The 21,090-nt window shown below is 51.6% G+C and overlaps 1 protein-coding gene across 1 annotated transcript; it reads left to right on the top strand.

The window, feature by feature from the left end:
* Window positions 1–880: 880 nt before the first annotated feature.
* LOC119113895 (zinc finger and BTB domain-containing protein 49-like) lies at window positions 881–20,458 on the top strand. Its single transcript, XM_037238159.1, has 4 exons — window positions 881–901; window positions 1,044–1,233; window positions 1,737–1,790; window positions 20,001–20,458. Exons 1-4 carry the CDS (start codon window positions 881–883, stop codon window positions 20,231–20,233), a joined length of 498 nt encoding a protein of 165 aa, XP_037094054.1. The 3' UTR covers window positions 20,234–20,458.
* Window positions 20,459–21,090: the final 632 nt, after the last annotated feature.

Genomic DNA, 21,090 nt, shown 5'->3' with positions numbered 1-21,090 from the left:
CTCCACCCCATGCATGCTATGCTCACGTGCCTGTGCCACCCGTAGCGCCTATTGGGTTCGGGGCTGGAGTTAAAACGTTATCATCGATGCCTATCATAGCCCTTTGAGTCCAGTGTTTTCCGTTCCTTGCAGGTCACCTGTATGGGTTCAGGGGTTATCAGTTGCCTACAACGCTGCATCAGTAAATGCCCTGTCTGCTATTGGGATTTCGTGACACTGGCGTAACCAGGGACGGTGGGGCGCGTCCCGAGCGTTCCGACGGGTCCTGACGTCGGCGTCGCGCCGCAGCCGGAGGCGCCCGAGCAGGCCGTCGCCGCCGCCAGAGCCCCCGCAAGTGGCCGCCGGCCAGCGCCGACTGGGCCGAGCGGCCGGCGCCCGGCCGACGCGCCCGCTGGCCCGAGCCGCCCGGCCCGGCGAGTCGACGCCGCGCCGACTCGCCGGCCGCGGCGAGCCGCGCCACAAGCGCCGCGCCGAGACGGACCCGCCGCGCGCCGCGTCTCCGGCGCCGCCGCCGCCGCCTCCGCCGCCGCCCGAGCCAACTCAGGTGCCCCTTCAGGTATCGGTGGCTGGGGATCATTGCGGCTGTGTTCGTGGCAGCGTGCGTTGCTTTCTGTGTGGCTGTCGGCATCAGCGGTGGTGATGTCGATACGGGCGAATATCGAGGTAGGATGGGAACAAAGTGCGAGCGTAAAGGATGAGCGGAGGGTTGTCTCGGCGTCGGGCACAGGTGCGACTGATGTTTTGGAGGACGCTGGCGCACGACCCGCTTCCACCGAGGAAAAAGCCTGTCCGTAGTGTCCAATACTGAGAGGGATGCCAGTGGCGCTGCGGCTAAATCGCGCGCCTGGAAAATCAGAGGCACGGGGTCCCGTTCCCCGCGATGGCCTCCCTCCGTGGCAGGGTGAGGGGCAGGCGACACAACGTAGCCTGAGCTGCTGAATGCGTCGTAAAGCCGCAATGATGGCCACGTCCAGTGCGAAACACCTGTGGGGCGGCCGCTGACGACAGCGCCGGCGCGCTGACCGCGGGCGACCGCCGGCCAGGAGCCGATCAAGGTGGAGAAGGTGGACCTGACGCTGGACGACGACGGCGACGCGGAGGAGGCGGCGACGGCGGAGGGCGCGGCGCTGGAGGCCGCGCTCGGCCGCGTGGCCGACTTCGAGGGCTTCGAGGCCGGCTCCGACCAGTCGAGCGACGCCCTCCTGCTCAGCGCCGAACGGCTCGGCGGCAGCGGTGAGCGTTGCGTCCGACCCACCCGGCCTCCGTCGGCTGGCGCGGCCGGGTGGTCGGTCGCCGGGGAGGGGCGGCGGGGCACTGCTGAAGTCGGGAACCGCTTTGGGTGCGGGATATGCTGTAGCTGGTGGGTTTCGAAAGGCGCACAATATTTTTGCAGCTGTGGGGGTTATTGGTGGGAAGAAACAGGAAGCTAGTTAATAGGAATAGGAATTTAAGGAATTTGAACAGGAAGCTAGTTTACGTAATTTTTGGTGAATTGTGTCATCAGGAAACATCCCAGGTCATGGACAGCGAGAAGTGACCAGTTAGCCACGACAATCGCAGCGTTTGCCGGTGCAAAGATCCGAAAACATGGTTCTCATACGAGAGTGTTGCAGATACGTTGACAGCCTCTGCCCGCCTTGGTATCATCTCTGCTGCGTTTATTGTTTACACAACATCACAACCAGATGCGCCTTTGGCCACTCTGGTGGGCGCTGACCCAGTTGCTTCTGTTTCAGCAGGCGGAGTGGCAGGACCGTCACAACGCTGCAGCGAGGACGGCGGTTCGCAAGGTAGGCTTATGTGTGCGCCTTTATTCGCTCAGACATGCCAGCAGACCGGGCGAAAAACCCAATCCGTGGCACGAGTCCAACATTAAGGCGCAGCCAGTCATTTCAGCCGCGTGAAATGGGATTAAAAGTGGTGTATTGATCCCGTTCATTGCGCAAATCAGTCTATCAAACTCGAGATCTAACCCTCGCGTGGCATAGGGATTCAATCCCGCTGGTTTCGGAATGCACTTCTGAATCCGTTCAGTGCACCGCGGTTAAATTTGGGTGAGGGGAAATTCAAGGTTGCATGCGCAGTCTGACAATGCAGACGCTGAAACCAAGTCAGGTCACTGACCTAGCGCCTTGTTTGCAAACTTCGTGGTCCGCTCTGCGTCCCATTCTGATCAGAGATGCGTTTTGCGGGAAGTTCATGTGCCAAGTTCAACCTATAGTCGAAGGGCGGAACAGCTGTCAGTCCAGAAACTGTCCAAGAAATCAGGTTGTCCCAACATTTCCAATTTTTGTGTTTTGCAATAACTACTACCTACCACCAATAACTACTACCCACCACCAATAAGTACCACCTACCACCAATAATTATTGTCACTGCTAGCGTCATTACAGTCCCACACTCAAATTGAGTGGAAAGAAAGAAAATGACCGCGGATAAGGGATGTGTATCTATTTTGAATAAGTTAAGCTGTAAATAAATTTTGTATCAACGTCATTCGATGCCCGTGACCTTTACTGATGTCGTAGGAAATGAAGGTCACTTTATGCTGGATCTTAAAATGCCCAAATTAGCCCCACACCTGGTAGATCTTGGGCCAGGGTAATTTATATGCATCACTGGCGATGTAAATGCCGTTTGAATGTGACAGTTACTGCTAGTATGCGATTAAAATGAAGATTGTAGTGACCGCAGAAGCGTGTGTTGACCTCTTTTGGCCCTACCCGACATATCAACCCCTAAAAGTCGTGTGAAATAAGCTAGGAAACGTCAAGCGAGTGCATCACGTGCGGGTTACGACTGCCCCATGTTTTACTTCGAATGTTTTGGCACGTGACGTCACGCGTGGAATCGTCAGCGGGCTATCCCCGGGCCGTCGGAGGCGGCGAAGTATCGCGAGCCGACGACGCTTAAAGTTTGGGACCCGTAAAAACTGTGTCGAACTCTCGCATTTTACATTTGCTGTCACACTGAAGGAAATATTGGGATCTACCAGCTGTGTTTGCGCATTGGTAAAAGTGAGTGTGCAACCCTAGCAAATGCGGAGTGAAGAAAATGGGCATACTTTTTTGTGGCTCGGTCTAATGTTACTCCTTTTGCTCCTGTTCGTCAGTTCGCGACACCCTAATGCTTTGGTTCAAGTCTTGCTTTGATACTGATGCATCGAATCAACCTTCCATATTGTTCATCGTATGATCTACATGCTCCATAAACTGTGGAGTACAAAGAACGAACAACTGGCAAAAATAAAGACACGACATAGGGCGTAAGATGCCCCGGCTTTCTATGCATAGCATTCCCAATTTTTGGTGGGCTCGATGCCTTTCACTCCATTGCTTTGGTTACGAATGCGCACGCATTTCGAACGAGCACAAAAGCCCGAACATGGTCAGTTTCACATATCCCGCAGCGCACTGACCGGTTGCCATCCTGACATAGGTATGATAAGTGCGTCGTAAGCAAATCGATTGCACGTGGTCAATGGTCGTGGGGCAGATCACCTGGTCTGGCCCGCGGTAATCTGGTCGCGGCGGCGGATTTCACGGCGAACAAACTCTCCGATGTTCACTGGTGTGAGCAGTGTCTTCAGTGGTCGAAGGGGCGCCGAGAACTGTACCCAAAAAGGCAACTTGTTTCAGTTTGGACTTACGGGAGGGCTTTGCTGCAGCGCGCCGTGAAGTGCTGATATCATGATAGATTCGAAACTGCTGGGTGGAAATCGACCGCTCAGTAAACACCAGCGTTACATCGCCGCCTTATGCTCAGTCCTTCCCCTTGGGACATTGAAGTGTTCCCTAATGATAATGCTTACACCGCGACCACAGCCAAATGTGTGCCAAACAGTGCCAGTGGTCGCGGACATGCGGCTGTTCGGCGGATGCGGTCTGCGGACATGTCTGAGCGAAGCGGAAGTCACACAGGCACATGGCACACGGTTCCGAGGCACATGGCACATGGCACATGGAGTTCTGAGCGGCCGCCTGAGGACGTCTGCCAAAAGATCTCACGGCGGCGGGCAGACGCTCGGGTGCCGTTGTTCCGGCTCGAGCTGATGCTGCAAGAAGCGTAAAGCATGTAAAGAACGGGCGGACTGATCAGATCTGGCCGCGTTATGAACGCGTCGGCCAGCTTACTGTGTGCCTGTGTGACGGCCAATGTTGTGTGCGTCATTGATCGTGTTTGAGCTCGTCAGTTTGTTGAGCGACTCACGAGCGCCGTTTCGGTTCACTGTCGTCGCTGAGTTTTTTCATGCCATTCATACTTCATGCGCTCTCTGATTGCGTCCTGCACGTCCTTTGGAAAGCATGTCTTCATGTGTCTTTCGAAGGGCTCTTTTGGATGAAGTGTGGGGTAACTTGACAACGCTGGAAAGCCCATTCGCCCGTAAAAGACTGGTAGTGGTGTGGTGATGGGGTTCATGGTCACTACCCGGTTTCCATTCAAGTGGTTTTTGGTTCCAACGGTCACGAAAATGGCGTCCGGCGCACGCACCAGATAGGAATATCCGTTTATTTTAGTCCTCTGTTCGTTGATAACTCACGGGCAAAATTTCAATTTTCTGACGCTTACGTACGCGTGGGGGGCGGGAAGGGGGGAGGGGGGTATGGGTTGTATGCACCCTACCCCGACTTTTGCATCGTTTAGCGCGCCTTCTGCAAAATAGCAAGGCAAACTTCATGCCTTTTTGGATGAGCGATGCAACCGTATAAGTTTTGAATTTGCGACCCGTACCATATCACCATTTGTAGGAAAACTTAAGCGTTCTCGAGTCTTGCAGAATTTTCTCAAGTGGCATCAAATATCATTGTGTACCTGGCGTGCTACCTAGGCAGGTTACAAAAAACATTCCGCTCGATCCAAAGATATTCGACATAAAAGTAACAGATGCAAGGCTTTTGTGGTTGGCCATGCTATTGAGAGCTGCAATATTGTATGTACTGTAGGATATATATTGTAGGTTATATATTGTAGGTCATCAAGATCGCCGTTTATCGTATCTGATGCGCCAAGCATCGAAGTGCTTATCAGGCTTCTGTAAATGAGCCTTCTTACATCACAGAAGCTTCGCGCATGCGTATTTTTCGCGGCTTTGCTTCTGAGGTCAATGTGCAGAACAGCATTGTTGCAGCACGAAGAAGTGATTGTGCCCTGACGGACTGGAAGCAATACGTCGACTGTTGCTGCAGGTGGGTCTCATATTTTTGTGGTTTCATCTCCCGTGTTTATGACGGTTTGACTTCTTACTGTTTTTTCACTGTCTTCAAGTAGATACGAAGACTGCAGCGAGGAAATCCGCTGTTGGTGTGGTGGTGGGGTGCTGGGAGGACGGGTTACATGTAGTCCAGCGAACTGTGGGAATGAAGTATAGGTGCAGGCAGTGTTGTTGAGTTACCAGTGTAGTATCCATACGTTGCAAGCCGATACGTTCTCCCTCATACCACTGATAGAGCCGAGAACCTTTTACTACGTAAAACGTTCTCGATCTGTGAAATGCTAGCCACTTGGGAGCTTATTTAAGCAGCAGGGTGAGCTCTGTGCTGTCTTAGTAGGTCATCAATATAAAACAAAGAGTGAAGCACTAAACAATGCCAGTAGGACTGTGCTTTCATGTTACTTGGACGTATGCATAGCTATGTGTGTGTGTGTGCGTGCGTGCGTGCGTGCGCGCGTGCGTGCGGGGTGTGTGCGTGCGGAGGTGCGTGCGTGCGGGTGTGTGTGTGTTCAAAAGTCTGGGCGCCATATGACCAACGTGGTCGGTGCTGCCCAAAGCCCAAATCGTCATCATCATGTTGAAAAGTCACACAGTTCGCGCAAACTCTGATATTTAGACGGTTCTAATATTTTTTTTTAAAGGGTTTCGTGAAAAGTTTGGACTAAAACGATAGGCATCTGACGTATATAACTCTGACTGTGAAGCGTTTGGCATCTCTCTGTAGTTCGTAGAATGGTGCTCTCAAAGATGGCTGCGCTTGGAACGATACCGGCGTGGTGGTCTGATAAGAGTACTGCGAAAGCCGTAGATTTCCGTTCGGGTCGGTTTTTGCCGTGTCGCAGACACTAATCTGGACAGCTTTTGTGGTGGGTCCGGTCCCGTTTGCTGTGTACTGGTCCCGCTCGCTGCGCGCTGGGGTCTTCTGTTACCATGCTCCCATCCACCGGTGAATGCTTGATATTTGTAGTGTCGTGTCATATCGTGCTAAGCTTTTAGTTGTTTTTAAGGTTTTTTACGTTTGAATTGAATTTGGGAATGCTGTGGAATGATCTCGTACTTATGTTGCCTGGAATATTGCGTTTTTCTACATAGGTCACACGTTGACTGCATGCAGTTGTTCCAGATGCCAACTGCTATGCGCTATACGCATATATTAGTCTTCGGTCTTCGTCTGACACGCACACACACACACGCACGCACGCACGCACGCACGCACGCTTATTTGCGCAAGATGTGTTTACTTAGACATGGACTGTTGAACAGTATGCCGTTTTCAATTTGGGATGACTTTCTATTTAAGGGATTGTGTCTAGTGTTTTCGTTTTGTTCTTAAAAAACACTCCTGCAGGCATCTTGAGTAACTATTGGTATTGGCAGCAATGTGAAGTCTATGTGAATCTTCTAAGAATGATAATTCAATATAATTATTTTGACGTCCATGGTATTGAGGGCTCCGTGCGCTGTGCGTGTGCGAATACAACTCTGGTAGGTGAACAGTTGCACGAATCAACGGGACGGAAACGACCAGTACGTGTGAAAGCTGATGGCGCATCTTAGACAAACTAAAACCACGCGACAAGTCGTACTTCCATAGACTGACAACCTGGTCTTTGCTTTGATACCAAGTTTCTTCACTTCACCGGCGGCAAATAACATATCACAGTCACGCGAAAGATATCGACAGGTGTTTCACTGAGTACAAAAAGGCGCAACTGCGTAAAATTTTCCCTCGTTCGGACAGGCCTGAACTACGTAGTGGAGCACTCGAAGCACACTGGAAAGGAATCAGTACAGTTATCGTGAAAGAGTGCGGTCCGACAGTACCGCTACCTGAGCAGGTGGTGAGGTGTAGTGTCTGATTTGTTTTGACTTGGACAATGAGATGCCAACTGCGAATCTTTCAGTGTCAGTGATGTAAAAATGCAGCTGCAATTGGGTAGTGGTGGGACGAGCATTTGTGAACACAGCAGTGTACGAGTGAGATGCTGATGACGTGGAAATCATGAAGGGATGCAATGCTTGTTAAACAAGTCGACTTGTAGAGGTAATGAAATATCACTGCTCGAGTATAACTGTTTTTTTTTTTAGTTATATCTGCAGTCGACACACAAAAAATGTACAGCTGGGACAATAATATGCTTTGAAAGATGCACTCCAGCTGTCAAGCTTAAAAATATAACATCACAGAGTTGCCACCACGCTGTATGCGTAAATGTGCCGCTACTCGAGGTTGACTACAGATTTTGTTGCTTTATGAACCGTAATGAACGCGTAATGCTCAGGTTATGAACCTGTACGAGATCAAATATGGGCTACCACAAGCAGTAAAAATCAAAGAGCTCTGAGTATGCAAAACATTCCTCACAAATGACTTGGTTGCTTTCATATGTAACATGTCTTTTATGTAAAGGAATTTACCTTCGATTGTGATTACATTGGACAAACTTTCATCACTATGAATTTCGTGATTGGTATCACAAGTATCTGGTAAACCAATAAGTAGTATGATACCACAATTTGTTTGATTTTAGAAATTATTGTTTAAAATGAAAGTTGGGCTTAGTTAAACTACAAACTGTGTGCAGAAACATGGTCTATAAACAAAAAGCATATATGCACCAAATCAGAAGGCATTGCTAAATAATGTCTCATAATTTGCGGAGAACGTCGTGAGCTGCGTAAGTACTGAATTGGTTTGCCGTTATGGATCTCACCGGCATGTTTTTGGAATTGCAATGTAGGGCCATGCTTTCAGACTCATTCCAGACATTGGGTGCTGCTTCCTGTTTGAATATGTTCTATTTTACTGTATCCATCACGTGTGCGTATAAACCATTGTGTGTTTGCATGTTACCTGTATTGATTTTGACCTGTGGTTTATCTGACAAATTGGGTGCCAAATCCAGGAGTGTTGTTTTGCAAGATCTGTCTGGGATGTGGCTGATCAGAATAGATAACGCCACGTGTTTTGCTGTTGGGAACTGGAGCTGGAGCCCACTGATCGAACAGAAACTTCACCCATGGCAGAAGTGGGGTGACTTGTGGGGTGACTTCAGTGATGTGCCTTGATGTGGGGTGACTTCAGAATGTGCCTTGCTCTTGTGTTGAGATTGTATTCTCTCCTAATGTGCAGTGAAGTAATTATGCACACATGCAGATTGGACACTTATTAAGCTATGGTAGCTTACTCTCAGAGCTACAGGATGCCATAAGTTATTCGGTTATGAAATGTCATGCATTGGAAAACTTTAAAATAATTAAATGAAACTGGTTTTGAAGGAGTTGGTTTTGCCTTATGTATTGCCAAACTTAATGAAATGTAGCTTCTCTGTCTTATCATTGTTGTGTAAGCAAATAGCGTCTGTTTTTCAGCAGCGTGTGTTACCTACAATTGTTAGCTAATTAAGAATACATGTGTGGTTAAGAAAATGCAAGTAGGACAATTTTATTTGAAGAATTTCCGCCCTTACCCGCAATGAAGCCAGCAGTAGTAGTATTAAAAGCTCCCGCGGGCTTCTTAAGCCGGAATGTTGCGGACCAGCAGCCTCGAAAGTGATAGCACTATCGGCTAAGGATAGATTTGAGCCAATGTACGCAATTCATGTGAATCCTTGACTCATAGCAAGCAGTGCGCTCCTCGAAATTCCTTGGCTGACCACTCATACTAAACACCGCCCAAAGTCAACTTTGGTTGGCGGCGTCCCAGCCCGCGGCTGCCACGCAGGGACACCACGCGTGCTGGGGCCATCGAGAAACAGATGTCTCGAGATGCCGTGAGGAATTCTAGTTGTTTCGGCACGAAGGTGCACGTTCTTTACTATTTTGAGGCGCCCACTCTGAAGTGGTGATGATGGTATCTGGTTTTATGGGCGCTGCGATTGCCGGGGTCCTGTTGCGCCCCATCCGCTCAAAAGTGTCCCTGAAACTTTTTTATACTTTTATTTAGCCACTTTTTCACGTATATTGTCATGGATGGTGGTGCATTAAAACACGTTGTTAGCGATAACATTGGTTGGTGGAAGTGGGGAACGGCATTATACAAAGCTGTACTGCATGGTAAAAAGATGATTGTGCATTGGATTGATGCAGTTTTACCCGCTTGATAACTGCCACCGGACGTTTTGTCAGAAATGTGACCGTATTTTTCACTTTTTCGTTGCTACATCGGGAGGCAATGGTATGTGCTTGGCCCTCAACGTCTTCGTTTTGGTATTGTAGGGTCGCCGTGGTGTTGCGCGCTTCATGCATTTTACACGGAATGCACATTGGGCTGATGTCATATGCGACCATTTTCTTTCCGTCATTGCCGGCTGAATTTCTTATACCATGGCTTGCACGAATCTTCGGACGAATATGTACGTGCTAGATGGAATTCCTGTTGGGACGCCAAATGAGAGCTATGTTCAAGATGGTCCACGGGCTCTGCTGTAACACCGAGCGTTCCAACGTCGATTCTGCCAACGTTGGTGAGAAAGTGTCGCACGCGCACAGTCGGGACCGCCTTGATGGCTGCCACAGCTTCTCCGGAGCCTTGGCTCTTCCGCTCCAAACTACGCCACCTCTTCAGCCACAGCCGCCAGCGCGCCGTTCGTGCTGAAGCAACGGGCTTGCTCGGTGTGCTGTCGCCGTTGCCGCCGCTGAGACGTCTCCGTCACCGCGGCCCGCTCCGTTTCAGAGCGCCAGCACGTCTGCCGCACCTGCGGCGTGGCCTACGCCCACCGGCGCAACCTGACGTCGCACATGAAGAAGCACCTGGGCCAGACCAGGTGTCCCGTCTGCTCGCAGGCGTTCGCCATGGTGTCGCACATGCGGAGGCACATGGCCAGTCAGCACGGGCTGGCTGTGGCCGAGGTGGACCGCATGACCCACAAGAGGCGGAGCGGTCCGCGGCCGGCGGCGCCTGGCCGGGACGCGGCGTTGGCGACGCGTCCCGCTGCTGCTGCGTCCGGGCCGTGGGACGTGGCGGACGCCGAACAGCGGCCGTGGGACGTGGCGGACGCCGAGCAGCGGCCGTGGGACGTGGCGGGTACTGAGCAGCGGCCGTGGGACGTGGCGGACGCCGAGCAGCGGCCATGGGACGTGGCGAGCACTGAGCAGCGGCCGGCGCGCTGACTGCGGCTGCGGAGGCGGAGGGCGGTGATGGTGGCAGCGTGTGGGGAGGCAGAGAAGTGATATGGGCCTGATGCCGGGCCGACGGAGTGCCGTTAACGGACGGGATCATTACAAAGTGGCTGTGATTGACCGTGGTGTTGGTTGTTCCAGATGGCCCAGCTGGGGCTCTGTGTTGACGCTAGATTCCGTTTGGACGACCTGCTGCCGTCAATTGGGCAAAGAGAGATAGTCTAGTTCGCCGCAGTGTGGATGTGTGTGACATTTTGTCGCATGCGATGGCGGGCTGTCGTGGCGTAGTTTGATGGCATGACGAGCACAAAGGCACCATGAAGTTCAGTATCCATCCTGCGTTATTTCCTCAGTAAGCCCGTTAATCAACCGCACTGGGAACGTCGCGTGCTCACACAGTATCACAAGGCTGCTGAGTTAAGCAGTCGCGGCCGGCTATATCATAATAATCCAGGAGCCATCTGGGAATCCGCTGCGATTCAGTTCCATTATTATTCGTGCGGGAGGGCTAGTTAGAGGGGGTGCTCCACATTTGTACGCGACTGTGAGCAGACATATGCGTCTCGAAGATTGTGTGGTACAGATTGCAGCCCTGCCCTTTCTAAGACGTGAACCCTTCTAGTGCCTGGGCTACACGTCTGCGAAGGTGTGCGGACTATTTCGGGGAGACTATTTCGAGGTTACCCGGGCATCCACGACGCCGTAGTAATGCCATTCGAATTAGCTCATTCCATTAGGCACGGGGCAGTCAAGATCAAGAAAAATATAATTGTCAAACCGTTTATATGTGGCGTCCGTGAGCACGATCTGATGTAAGGGCCATCAGTTGACTCTCAAGCAATGTTTTACAAGGTATGATGACGTACTCAAGCAGTGGCGGATTGAGGAGCGTATTTATTAAACAGAAAAATTGTGTTGTCTAGAGAAGTATTTCACATAAAAGTATACCTATGGTCATAAGTGATCTTTTGTCATCATATTTGATGCTTGGTAATATTTTCAAATGTGCAACATGCCTTTTAATGATTCCCCCCTTGCGGTGAACACGGTCAGGCTCTTGTGTGCATAGTATATTGTGTTTTTACTGGTCGCGCTGGCAGTGAGAATTGATCTTTTGTTTATTAATGACGAATATCAGAACTCAGTGTGGTTAGATTGATCGATTTAAGGCCTGCGGACTTGGTCTGTGCTTCCCTAAACGTTTAGCAAATACAGTTTGACGCGGGGTGGTTTCGTTATGTCTCTATGAACTTCGGTAATGCAGTGCAGAAACGGGGTACCCATGGTGTAGCTGTTAAGCTGCATGTCAGGGACACCAGAGGTACGGAGTCCACGGAGTTCCTTCCCTCCATGGTGAGGGTCAGGCGGCGCCATGTAGGCTCAGCAGTTGAGTGCGTCGTCGAGCCCGATGATGCCGCACTACTGACATTATAAACAGGCTGTTAGCGAATGTGACGAGAAACAGGGTACAAGACCGGGCTTTCCGACGTGTTTTTGTCCAGCTTCGTCTATGCCACTACGTAGGCTTGCTGGCTGCTGCACTGTGCTACGGAGTCGCGAGCTAAGCGTGCCTCACGTAAAGTTCGAGGCCCCTGACTGGTAGCAGTGCACTGGCGCCGACTTGAACGGCCAGTGGCAGGACAGCGTTAGCCCCTCTCCTCTCAGGCAGTTGCGCTTGCTTTCCTGCTGCAAGCAGTCGGCTTCCCACCAAACAGTCGGCTCCCGGCTCCTCCACAGCTATACAGTTATCGCTGTGCCTATGTACAGTTCTGTACAGTTCTCGGTGTGCCGATGTACAGTTCTGTACATTTCTCGGCGTGCCCAGTGTGCAGTTCTGTACAGTTCTCGGTGTGCCAATGCACAGTTCTGTACAGTGTGGATGTGCCACTCCAAGCCGAACCGCGCCCGTGGCGGCCTGCAGCGGTAGCGATCCACGCTGCGGGGCGCGTGAGCGTCACAGCGGAACTGCAAACCGTCGCTGCTCCGTTTCAGGAGGCCTGCCCACGTGCCACGTGTGCGGCGCCTCGTACGTGCACCGGCGCAACCTGACGGAGCACATGAAAAAGCACGCCGGCCGCACCACGTGCCCCGTCTGCCACCAGCTGCTCGGCATGACGTCCAACATGCGCCGGCACATGGTGACGCGTCACGGCCTCACTCAGGACCAGGTGGACCGCATGACCAACAAGAGGCGGCAGTTTGCGTCTGAGCCGCGCGTCGTCGGGGGAGTGCTGACCTCGACGCCGGAGACGGGACCGTCGTGAGCTCGCGTGGGTTGGGCAGATCGACGGCTTGGTCCCGTGACGCGGGCGTGTGTGCGTCGTGCTGTGTGGGTGATGGCAGCTCGCACGATTTTCGGTGATGTAGCGCTCCTAGATGGCGTCGGGGGTGCAGCGATACTGTGTGGCAGAGTGCAGGAGTTCCGTTGATGTAGGGCTGGCAGATCTCGTGGAAAGCGGCAGGGCTTAGCCGATGCCTTCATGCAGTCTGCCGCTCAAGGGGCCAGGTCAGCGAAGACCTGCGATCGTGACTGATGTTGGCGTCGCCGGTGACGCGGACCGACAGAACGTATCCTCGGTGGCCTGTGCAGAGACATGCTACCAACAGCGCGCGTCCGCGGCGGACTGCACCAGTGGCACGCTTCGCGGCACCGACTGATTGTGCGTTAGGGGTTATCAGTGGTTCGGTCAGGTGGCCCCGAGTCGGGCCCGAGTCGGGGCCCGGCTCGGGCGATGTGTGATTTTGCGGTTCAGGGTATCGTGGATTATGAGATGATGGAGGCAAGTCACATCGTCGGCTGTGTTTCAGCTTGTCTCGCCACAATCAGCGTGAAGGACTGTTATGCTACTGACCTCGGCAGCTGCGTGCTGACCTGACCGTGCTGATCGTGCTGACCTGTTATGCTACTAAGCTCGGCAGTCGCGTGCTGACCTTGACCAGACCACTGTGCGTTAACTCACGATAAGCGAACACTGAGCTGTTGCACCAGCATATGGGCTGCCTACTACCTCGTGGTGGTGTGCGATTGCGAAGGTAATGGCAGATGGCTGACGGTGGTTATTCACGGTGAGGGGAGTCGGCGAGCAGGTGCTGTTGGGATGCTGCGGTCGCTGCCGCGCCCGAGTTGACCGGCTAGTGGACACATTCGGAGGGTCGTTTGGCGGTCCCTTCAAGCAGCAGCTCGAGGATGCCTTTGCCTGCGTGAGTTATTTAGAAAGCGTATGCACGTGGATGCCTGCGCCATCTCCGTTGCTGTTTTCCTTGGTAGCTTGCTTCCCCAGGCATGGTGGCCTGTTGTCATGCTTGACACACTGGCGGATTTTTGTTGACGTCAAGGGCTGACGGACGTCCGGCGGTGCGGTTAAGGATGGTTTTTATGATCACCAGCGAAGCAGTGGGATGCCAGAGCCTTGCAGAAACGTAGAAGGATGTGTGCAGGTGGTGTTTGGGCGAGGCAAATTCTTGTTCAGGGGGCCTCGCGCAGGTTGGAAAGATGGGACCTGCCGATGGTGGCTATTTTCTGTTTTCCCGTTGGGTCAGGAAAGCACATGTAATTTAGGTTTTGCATTTGCGTTGGTCCTTCCTAGTTTTACCCTGTTGATGTTTCGTATTGTAATAAAATGTGTAAATGAAACGATAGGCCCGCACCGGCTTTTTTCAACCGTTACCAGTAGTGTTTTAGGTAGACTGGCTACTGGATCGCATTTAGTGAGTTGACCACGATCACAGAGTGATTTTAAACGTTTCACGCTCATCGTGGCCGAGGCATCGGACTGACCTTTGTCGAGGTGTGAGACGCCGAACTCCGGTCCGGGATTCCACGATGTAAGGGTTCGGTATGCACCACTGACCGCCCAAAACACTCGTAGTCTGGTAAAAAGATAAGCATCGCTTTCCTTTCCAGTAACTGACGAGCAGCCGCGTCTTCGCGTCTTCTATCCCACTTCGCGTCTTCTCCAGGTGGCAAAGTTATTGGTATGCTGCACTAAGACCATGCTGGTTTTGTCTTCCGCAGAAGTGTGGCATCGACAATAAAAAATACTAATTGACGCTCTTTCCTTAACTATAAACGCATCTCTGACTGTTTGTTGGTGATGGTCTCAGGCCACGTTTAACAAATTGCATTTGTTTATTGTCGGCCTTATTACTTTGAGTTGGCACTTTGAATTCTGATTTTTTTTAAGTAAAAAAAAAACAACACGTAAAATTTATCCAATCTTTGTTTTAAAACTTATGATCGATTGAGATGCTACCGCCAGATGTTGCGCATTTTCCAAAAGCAGCCTCATCATAACATCCGTATCCACGCATATGATGGATTTTTTTGAATGATGCGTGTTATGGTCCTGTCAGGTGGCGTCATTTCATCACAAGCTGTTAAAGTTGTCAAACCTAGCAGGGTTTCTCAGGGCAAAAGGGTAACGAAAAGGCGATTTCAGAATGATTTCGGTGTGGAAAATGAAAGTTAAAAGCAATTCATTTGTTACGATTGGGAAAACAAGTCATTTGTTACGATTTTTGTGATGTGGCTGGGTCGCAGAACGCGACTGTTGGGGGGCTCTGACTACTTCACTGCGCGGGCGGGCCACATCGCCTTCGAAAGCGCCAATTCAATGCAGTTCACAGCAATGCCGTTTCAAGTGTTGAGTTGAATTCATTCGAGTCGCCCTCAAAACACGCTGGTTCAGTACGGTTCACGGCCATGCCCTTTTGGAGACCCAAACCCTTTTTTTTTAGTTTGACGTCCGGGAACTTTGCATGGCGGTGAAGAAACGTCACACGAATGCTGCTTACTGCATTAGTTATGTGGTGTCTAGGTCATGTCATGTCTAGGTCATGTGGTCGTGGGGTGACAATTATCATCATCGAGTTAATCATGCTTAGCGTACGTCAGCACAACGTGAGGCACTAATGTACTTCATTGGCTTTCAACCAGTATATTGCGTTCAGCACAAGCGGACACGAATCACATCTTGTGCTGCATGGTTCAGGAAGTTAGGAAAAATACGTGATGGATGGAAATGAAGCTGGAAATCGGATAACTTTAAAAAGCGCCATAGCCGAACATGTAAATGCAAGTAAACGTTATAAAGTCACGGAGAAATATGAAAGAACATAAAGTGTAGGAGCCAAAACGCGTGTTCATAACGATATCCAGTTCCGGCTCCGCAAGCACGCACCGATTAGTAGGGCACCTCTCGAGTTTCAAGTCAAGTTGAGGACGCCTCTCGAGTCAAGTTGAAGTACTGCAAGTGTGAACCCTTCGCTACGGAGGCAATCCCACGCGAAGGCCGTGGCCGTTTTATGACGATCATTCAGTTCTGGTCTGAACGACTACGGAAACACAACTTACCAAAGGCTTGTAATGTAGTTAGTGATAGGTGTTGCAGAACAACCGGTCGCCGATACAAAACATTCTAAGTCCCAGCGGTACACACCAATGCCCTCTCGGTGAATTGGTCAGGCTAGACCGGCCAAATTTGACAGCACGTCTGAGTGAAATGGAGTTTTGTATGTAATGGTATTGAAGTGTGATGGTTGACAAAAACAAACTCAAACACCTTACAATTCACAATCAGCGGCCCCAATTACCACTAACAGCACCGTCTCAAAAAGTCAGCCGAGGCCAGCAGAAGCCAGCAGGGACCAGTGATAGTTGGTTTTTCAAGACGCCATTGTAGTCATTCTAAAGCAAGGCAACATGTTTTTAGCCCTTAGCAATTTTCCAACGTGTGCGGCTGCTCACCTCCCGGCGTCTACAAGCCTTGCCTGGTTTCTTTACTTAGTCTTTTCCATAGCTCATCACGGGTGACTGCGATTTCTTCGCCGTGTCCAAATACGTTATTAAGCTGTTAGATGTAGTATTTTGATGACGCTTGTATGCTGTTACATGAAACTCTTCTCAACTTGACCCCTGATATTAAGTCTCGCACAAATTTGGACGCACTCTCAAATCCGCAATTTTCATCAGTACGTGTGGGTTCCTTAACTAGCAAGCATTATGTCTACATTCGCGGATCGGCACGGTCGATGCGCTAACAAGAGACGTGCCGGAAAGCGCACTGCATTCTACGTGTATCACGCCAATGAACTGATAAGATCAGTGGCGCACAGGACTCCTGCTCCCTTTGCCATCCGGGTCTCCCCATATGCAAGTCACAACCCGCCGTCCCGTAACTGGACGCTGACACACGCGGATAAGACTTGGATAAGACATAAGACATGATAAGACATGGCCGGGGCGGCGCGGGCGCAACAGTCACCTCGGGTTAGCGCTGCGCCCACAGTATTACCTAAAGTGTATAACCGCCCACAGTATAACCTAAAGTGCAAAAATGCGTAACTGGCGTAAGAATGCGCAACTTTTCTCTTCAGATCCATGAGTCAGGCATACTGGGGTGTCGCTGAGGGCAAAAAAGGATTACATGCCACGTCGTAGCTCTACAGTTCGCACAAGAGGGTTTTTTTTGTAGTATGCTCACTTCGCCGTATCGTTATTTGAACATGATTTGTTCAGCGCAGGTGCGAGGATATTACGCAGTCATAAGGACAGTGATGATGGCTTTATTCGTGATCGAATAGCTAGGAGAATACTTGTTTTCTCTGCTTAGTTTTGAACGGATTTGAACGGATGCCTAGATTTGAATGGCTTAAGTACTGCTCTCGTGTCTTGCATAAAATGTTCCACGATTTTTGGTTGCAATCCATTGCACGGACTTACGCAAGCGAATGAACCAGGAAATCCCGTGAAATTCACACTAGTATGGCATGGTTGTTATGTTTGGACATAAGCAACCAAAGAGCGCCGCCAAAAAAGCTACTGATATTCGTTCCAGCCTGAAAGCCAATTCTCAACGTCACCGCATTGATGACTTGGATGTCACAAATAGGATGACTCGTGACTGTTTTGTATCCGAATTCCGTGGACGGCGGAGAAGCATTCCAAGACAAATGGCCGTCAGTTAGCTTCCATGAGTAGTATAGGTATGGCGAGGCTGGCAACGTCGTGGTGAGTGACAATTCTTTGATACGCTAGAAACGTTGATCATTTCTGGCTAAGGACCAAAGTCGTCTTTATATTCGGATCTGGCGCGAGAGGGTCGCGTTGGCGGTGCCTCGTGCTTTCATACCTGAATGGTTCGGTTGTGAACGACAGAAACGCATGCACAGCCATGTGGCACGATATTTCGCCGGTGCTTATTTCAATTGGCGTAGTGGTTGCGTCCGCCTGTGAGCCATGTCAGAACATCACATAATGCGCGATGGTACAGAGGCAGTTTGCCTGTTTCCATGGGCGTGCGACGTCATAGTCGCAGCTTACGCTGACCTGTTGGAGCCTATTGCAAAGCGCCCAACGCTGTGCTGGACTCAATCCTGCCTGACTCAGCTCCCGAACTTTCCGTGCCTTCCCGTCACCCTCTTGTTGGACGCGCGCGGCGCGTGGCGCGGCGCTACCGTGGCTTGGACTGTCAGCGACTGCCCCAGTCGTCTTAGCTTCCAGCGACCGTGGCTTCCCCGTGAATCGAACCGGATCGTTCGCTTAGAGTTCCGCTGCTGCCAACTCTGCTAACGTGCCGCACTGTTGCAGGCGCGGTGCACCGGTGCGACGTGTGCGGCAACGTGTACAAGTACCCGCGACTCACTGCGCCACCACCGCAAGAAGCACCTGGGCCTCACCACGTGCCCGCTGTGCGGCAAGGTGTGCAGCATCGTGGCGGACCTGCGCCGCCACTTGGAGCTGTCACACGACCTGACCGGCGACCAGGTGCGCCGCATCGTGCCCACCAAGAGCAAGGAGCGGCCGACGCCGGCCGCCAGCGGTCAGCCGCCGCCGCTGGGCGAGGCGGACGGCTGGTGACTGGCGGGCTCGCCCGGCGCCTTTTGAGGCGTTCCCTCGACACCGGACGGGGTGCTCCACCTGGTGACAGTAGGGGATGTCTCGTATGCTGTCTGACAGGGCGAGTGTGGGAGAGAGAAGAAAAGAGAGAGTGAAGCTCGATGACTGGCGAGTGGTCGACTTCGAGGGGTCAGTCCTGGGTGTGCGAACATCTGTGCCGACCGCCGGTGTCGATGCCACGCGTTTGGATGCATAAGGGAAGCGCCAACGAGCCAGCTTGCGTTGCGACCTGGAAACGTGTGGCCGCGTTCCAAAGATGGGCCGTCCATTCCAGACGCTTTTTCGTTCTGCTGTGGAATAGCACGACTTGCGACTGCCAGCACTAAGTGAACATCAGTTGCGAGCTGATTCCGGTGTGGTCTGGAGCCAGCTTTGTTGACAAGCAGCAAGATTCGTGGAACGGGCGATGCGCCCTGTGTGTCGGAAACAAAGTGGGATGGTGATGGAAACGTAATGACGCGTCGTTTGGTCTGAACTGGGTCTGCGCTCTTGAATGACTGACCGGTGTGAAGTTGTCTTTGAAACCGCATCGAGTTGGTTGGCAATGTTTCGCAGGGAGTCGAGGCCTCGGAGTCGTGAGCTGTCTTGTGTGTCAGTCATGTTTATATCACTGTAAAGTGTGCTGCCGCGAACTTTTCGACCATGTTCCATCTCATTTGTTGAACGGGCTGCACCATCGCACCCCTCATCACATCATGATCCTCCACCCCCCCACCCCTTTGGTTGAACTTCCTCAGCCAGCAACAGGCACGGCTAGCCTTGTAGGTATCCCGTCGCGGAATGCTTTATGAAGCTGTGGACGCATGGTAAACCGAATTTCCATCCTTTTTGTTATAGTTCCGAACGATTAGAACATGCTGACTGTACTCTGAAGTGGGGCATCGCCTTTTTGTGTGGTTGTCAATAAATTGTGAATATGCACTTCATGTGGAAATTGACAGTTGTGTTCGTGTGGTTGAAATTAGTGTGCATACTCTCGCGCACTCGCGCGCCGACAGCGCCGCTGGTGTCGGAGGACGCCGACGTGGAGCGAGCAATGCCTGGCCTGGCGCGGGTCCTCGAAAAACCACATCAACGTATTGTGTATGCATGTACGTTTACGTATTTACAACAGCAAGCGCCGATGTATGTCCTTATCGCCAAACGATGCACCACAGCCCAGCGCGCTTGCGCCACCATGCTCAGGCTTGTTTGGCAGGGTTTTTCTACAATACAAATGTTCAACAGCTTTTCACAGGGCATACCTGCATTGTAGAAAGTGACATATGTTATGCTCGACATTTTCTTGACTTTAACCGGCATCGCTTTTCAAGCATCCACGCGATGGCATAGGTTTGAATTTTGCCGTATTGATATCTTGAAACCCACGCCCGGAAATATGTTGACAGCCGTAGCAAGCGTGAGACACTGAGCTACCCCCGTTTGAATTCGCGATGCTGAACATGGGATCAGAAAAGGCCAGATATCGTGGCGGAAGTGACCAAAGATCGTGGCGACGAGAAGGATCCGCCCACTTGTCTGCCAGGCACGCATTTTCTCGCATCTGTGCGTTGCACACCGCCCTCCCATCCCGCACGGCATTTCACTCACGGTTCGTGGTAACGCTATGTTGGGATTGACCACACTGATCACCCCGACTTGCTACTGACATGGTCTCATCGCAACCTGCACCCCCGAGGCAGTGTTTGATTTCAAGCCCTGCCCATGTGTTTTTGTCCATCTGCTACCGTCTTTCGCACTGCTGGTGGCTAATGCTCCCTCCTTTGACAGGCGGCATGAGTTGCAAGATCTGTGGCAAGTGGTACGGTCACGAGAAGTCTCTGTCCCTTCACATGAAGGTGCACGAAGGCCTGACGGTATGCGTTGTCTGCGGCAAGGTCTCCAGCAAGGTGGCCGACTTGAGGAAGCATCTTAAGATGGTACACAAGCTACCACAGGAGGACATCGATCAGATTGTGCCGAAACGAATGCAGCGAGGACTGTACGCAGGGGAGCAGTCTTAACCAGGATCCGACGAAACTGCTACGCGATGCCCGACAATGTGTGCGATGAGGGTCCACGCCGCAGAGGTGGAAGGAGGTGGTGCGTGGCATCGTGGCCGGGGTACGACTGCGTTCTACTCTGCGCTGTGCTCTGTGCTCTGTTACGTGCTCAGGTGTACTCTGTTGTGCCTGTGGAAACACACGCTCTTGATCAGAACGCGCGCGGGTCTTCAGACTTCACGTGATGCCCTTAGCTGTTTCTGCAGTACAATCGTAATGTGGGACGAGTTCGGTATGACCCTAGGTGCCTGCGATGATCGCTGCGGCGTTTCGATGGGTTGACCAAGTGGAGACATGAAGCCTACGTGCGCGTCCATTTGGGCCAGGTTCCAGGGCACCATGGACGCACTCGTTGGGTACTCTGTTAGACACGCATCACAGGCGGCACCCGTGAGGAAATCAGGAAATGTTGTAATAAATGTGATGCATGTCCAGTTATGGGCACTTGCACTATGGTTGCGTCGTTTGTTAACATCACACAGAGTTTGCGCGTAAGAATACATCAAGGTGTGTTGTTCGCTTTTTTGCACAAACTTCTTGGACAGCTGCTGGACTTTGGGTAAACTCGCGCTGCAAACACAGGTTTCGTTTGAGTTAACGGCATTTTGTGTTTAGTGTCTAGTGTCTGGACGCTCGGATTGGTGAGCTTCACTTTTCACTTGAAAGGTATGTTTAAAAGAACAAGATGTTCGCGCTTCATAGGTAATTGTCGCCGCCGCGGTACGTTCCGCTTCACCATCCATGCTTCTCTTTCAAAAAGTCATTCTCTCACATACTTGTTGACTCCTTGACGTGATCGAGCGCTTAAGGCGGAAACG

Source organism: Pollicipes pollicipes, unplaced genomic scaffold (genome assembly GCF_011947565.3).
Source record: "Pollicipes pollicipes isolate AB1234 unplaced genomic scaffold, Ppol_2.1 Scaffold_1600;HRSCAF=1878_pilon_pilon_pilon, whole genome shotgun sequence".
NCBI lineage: Eukaryota > Metazoa > Arthropoda > Thecostraca > Pollicipedomorpha > Pollicipedidae > Pollicipes > Pollicipes pollicipes.
This window is presented reverse-complemented; position numbering and strand designations above follow the sequence as displayed.

Coding starts and splice junctions, on each gene's coding strand:
- LOC119113895 (XM_037238159.1), top strand. CDS start 881: ATGGCCTCCCTCCGTGGCAGG. Junction 1,234..1,736: donor CGAACGGCTCGGCGGCAGCG/GTGAGCGTTGCG, acceptor CTTCTGTTTCAG/CAGGCGGAGTGGCAGGACCG. Junction 1,791..20,000: donor CGAGGACGGCGGTTCGCAAG/GTAGGCTTATGT, acceptor CTCCTTTGACAG/GCGGCATGAGTTGCAAGATC.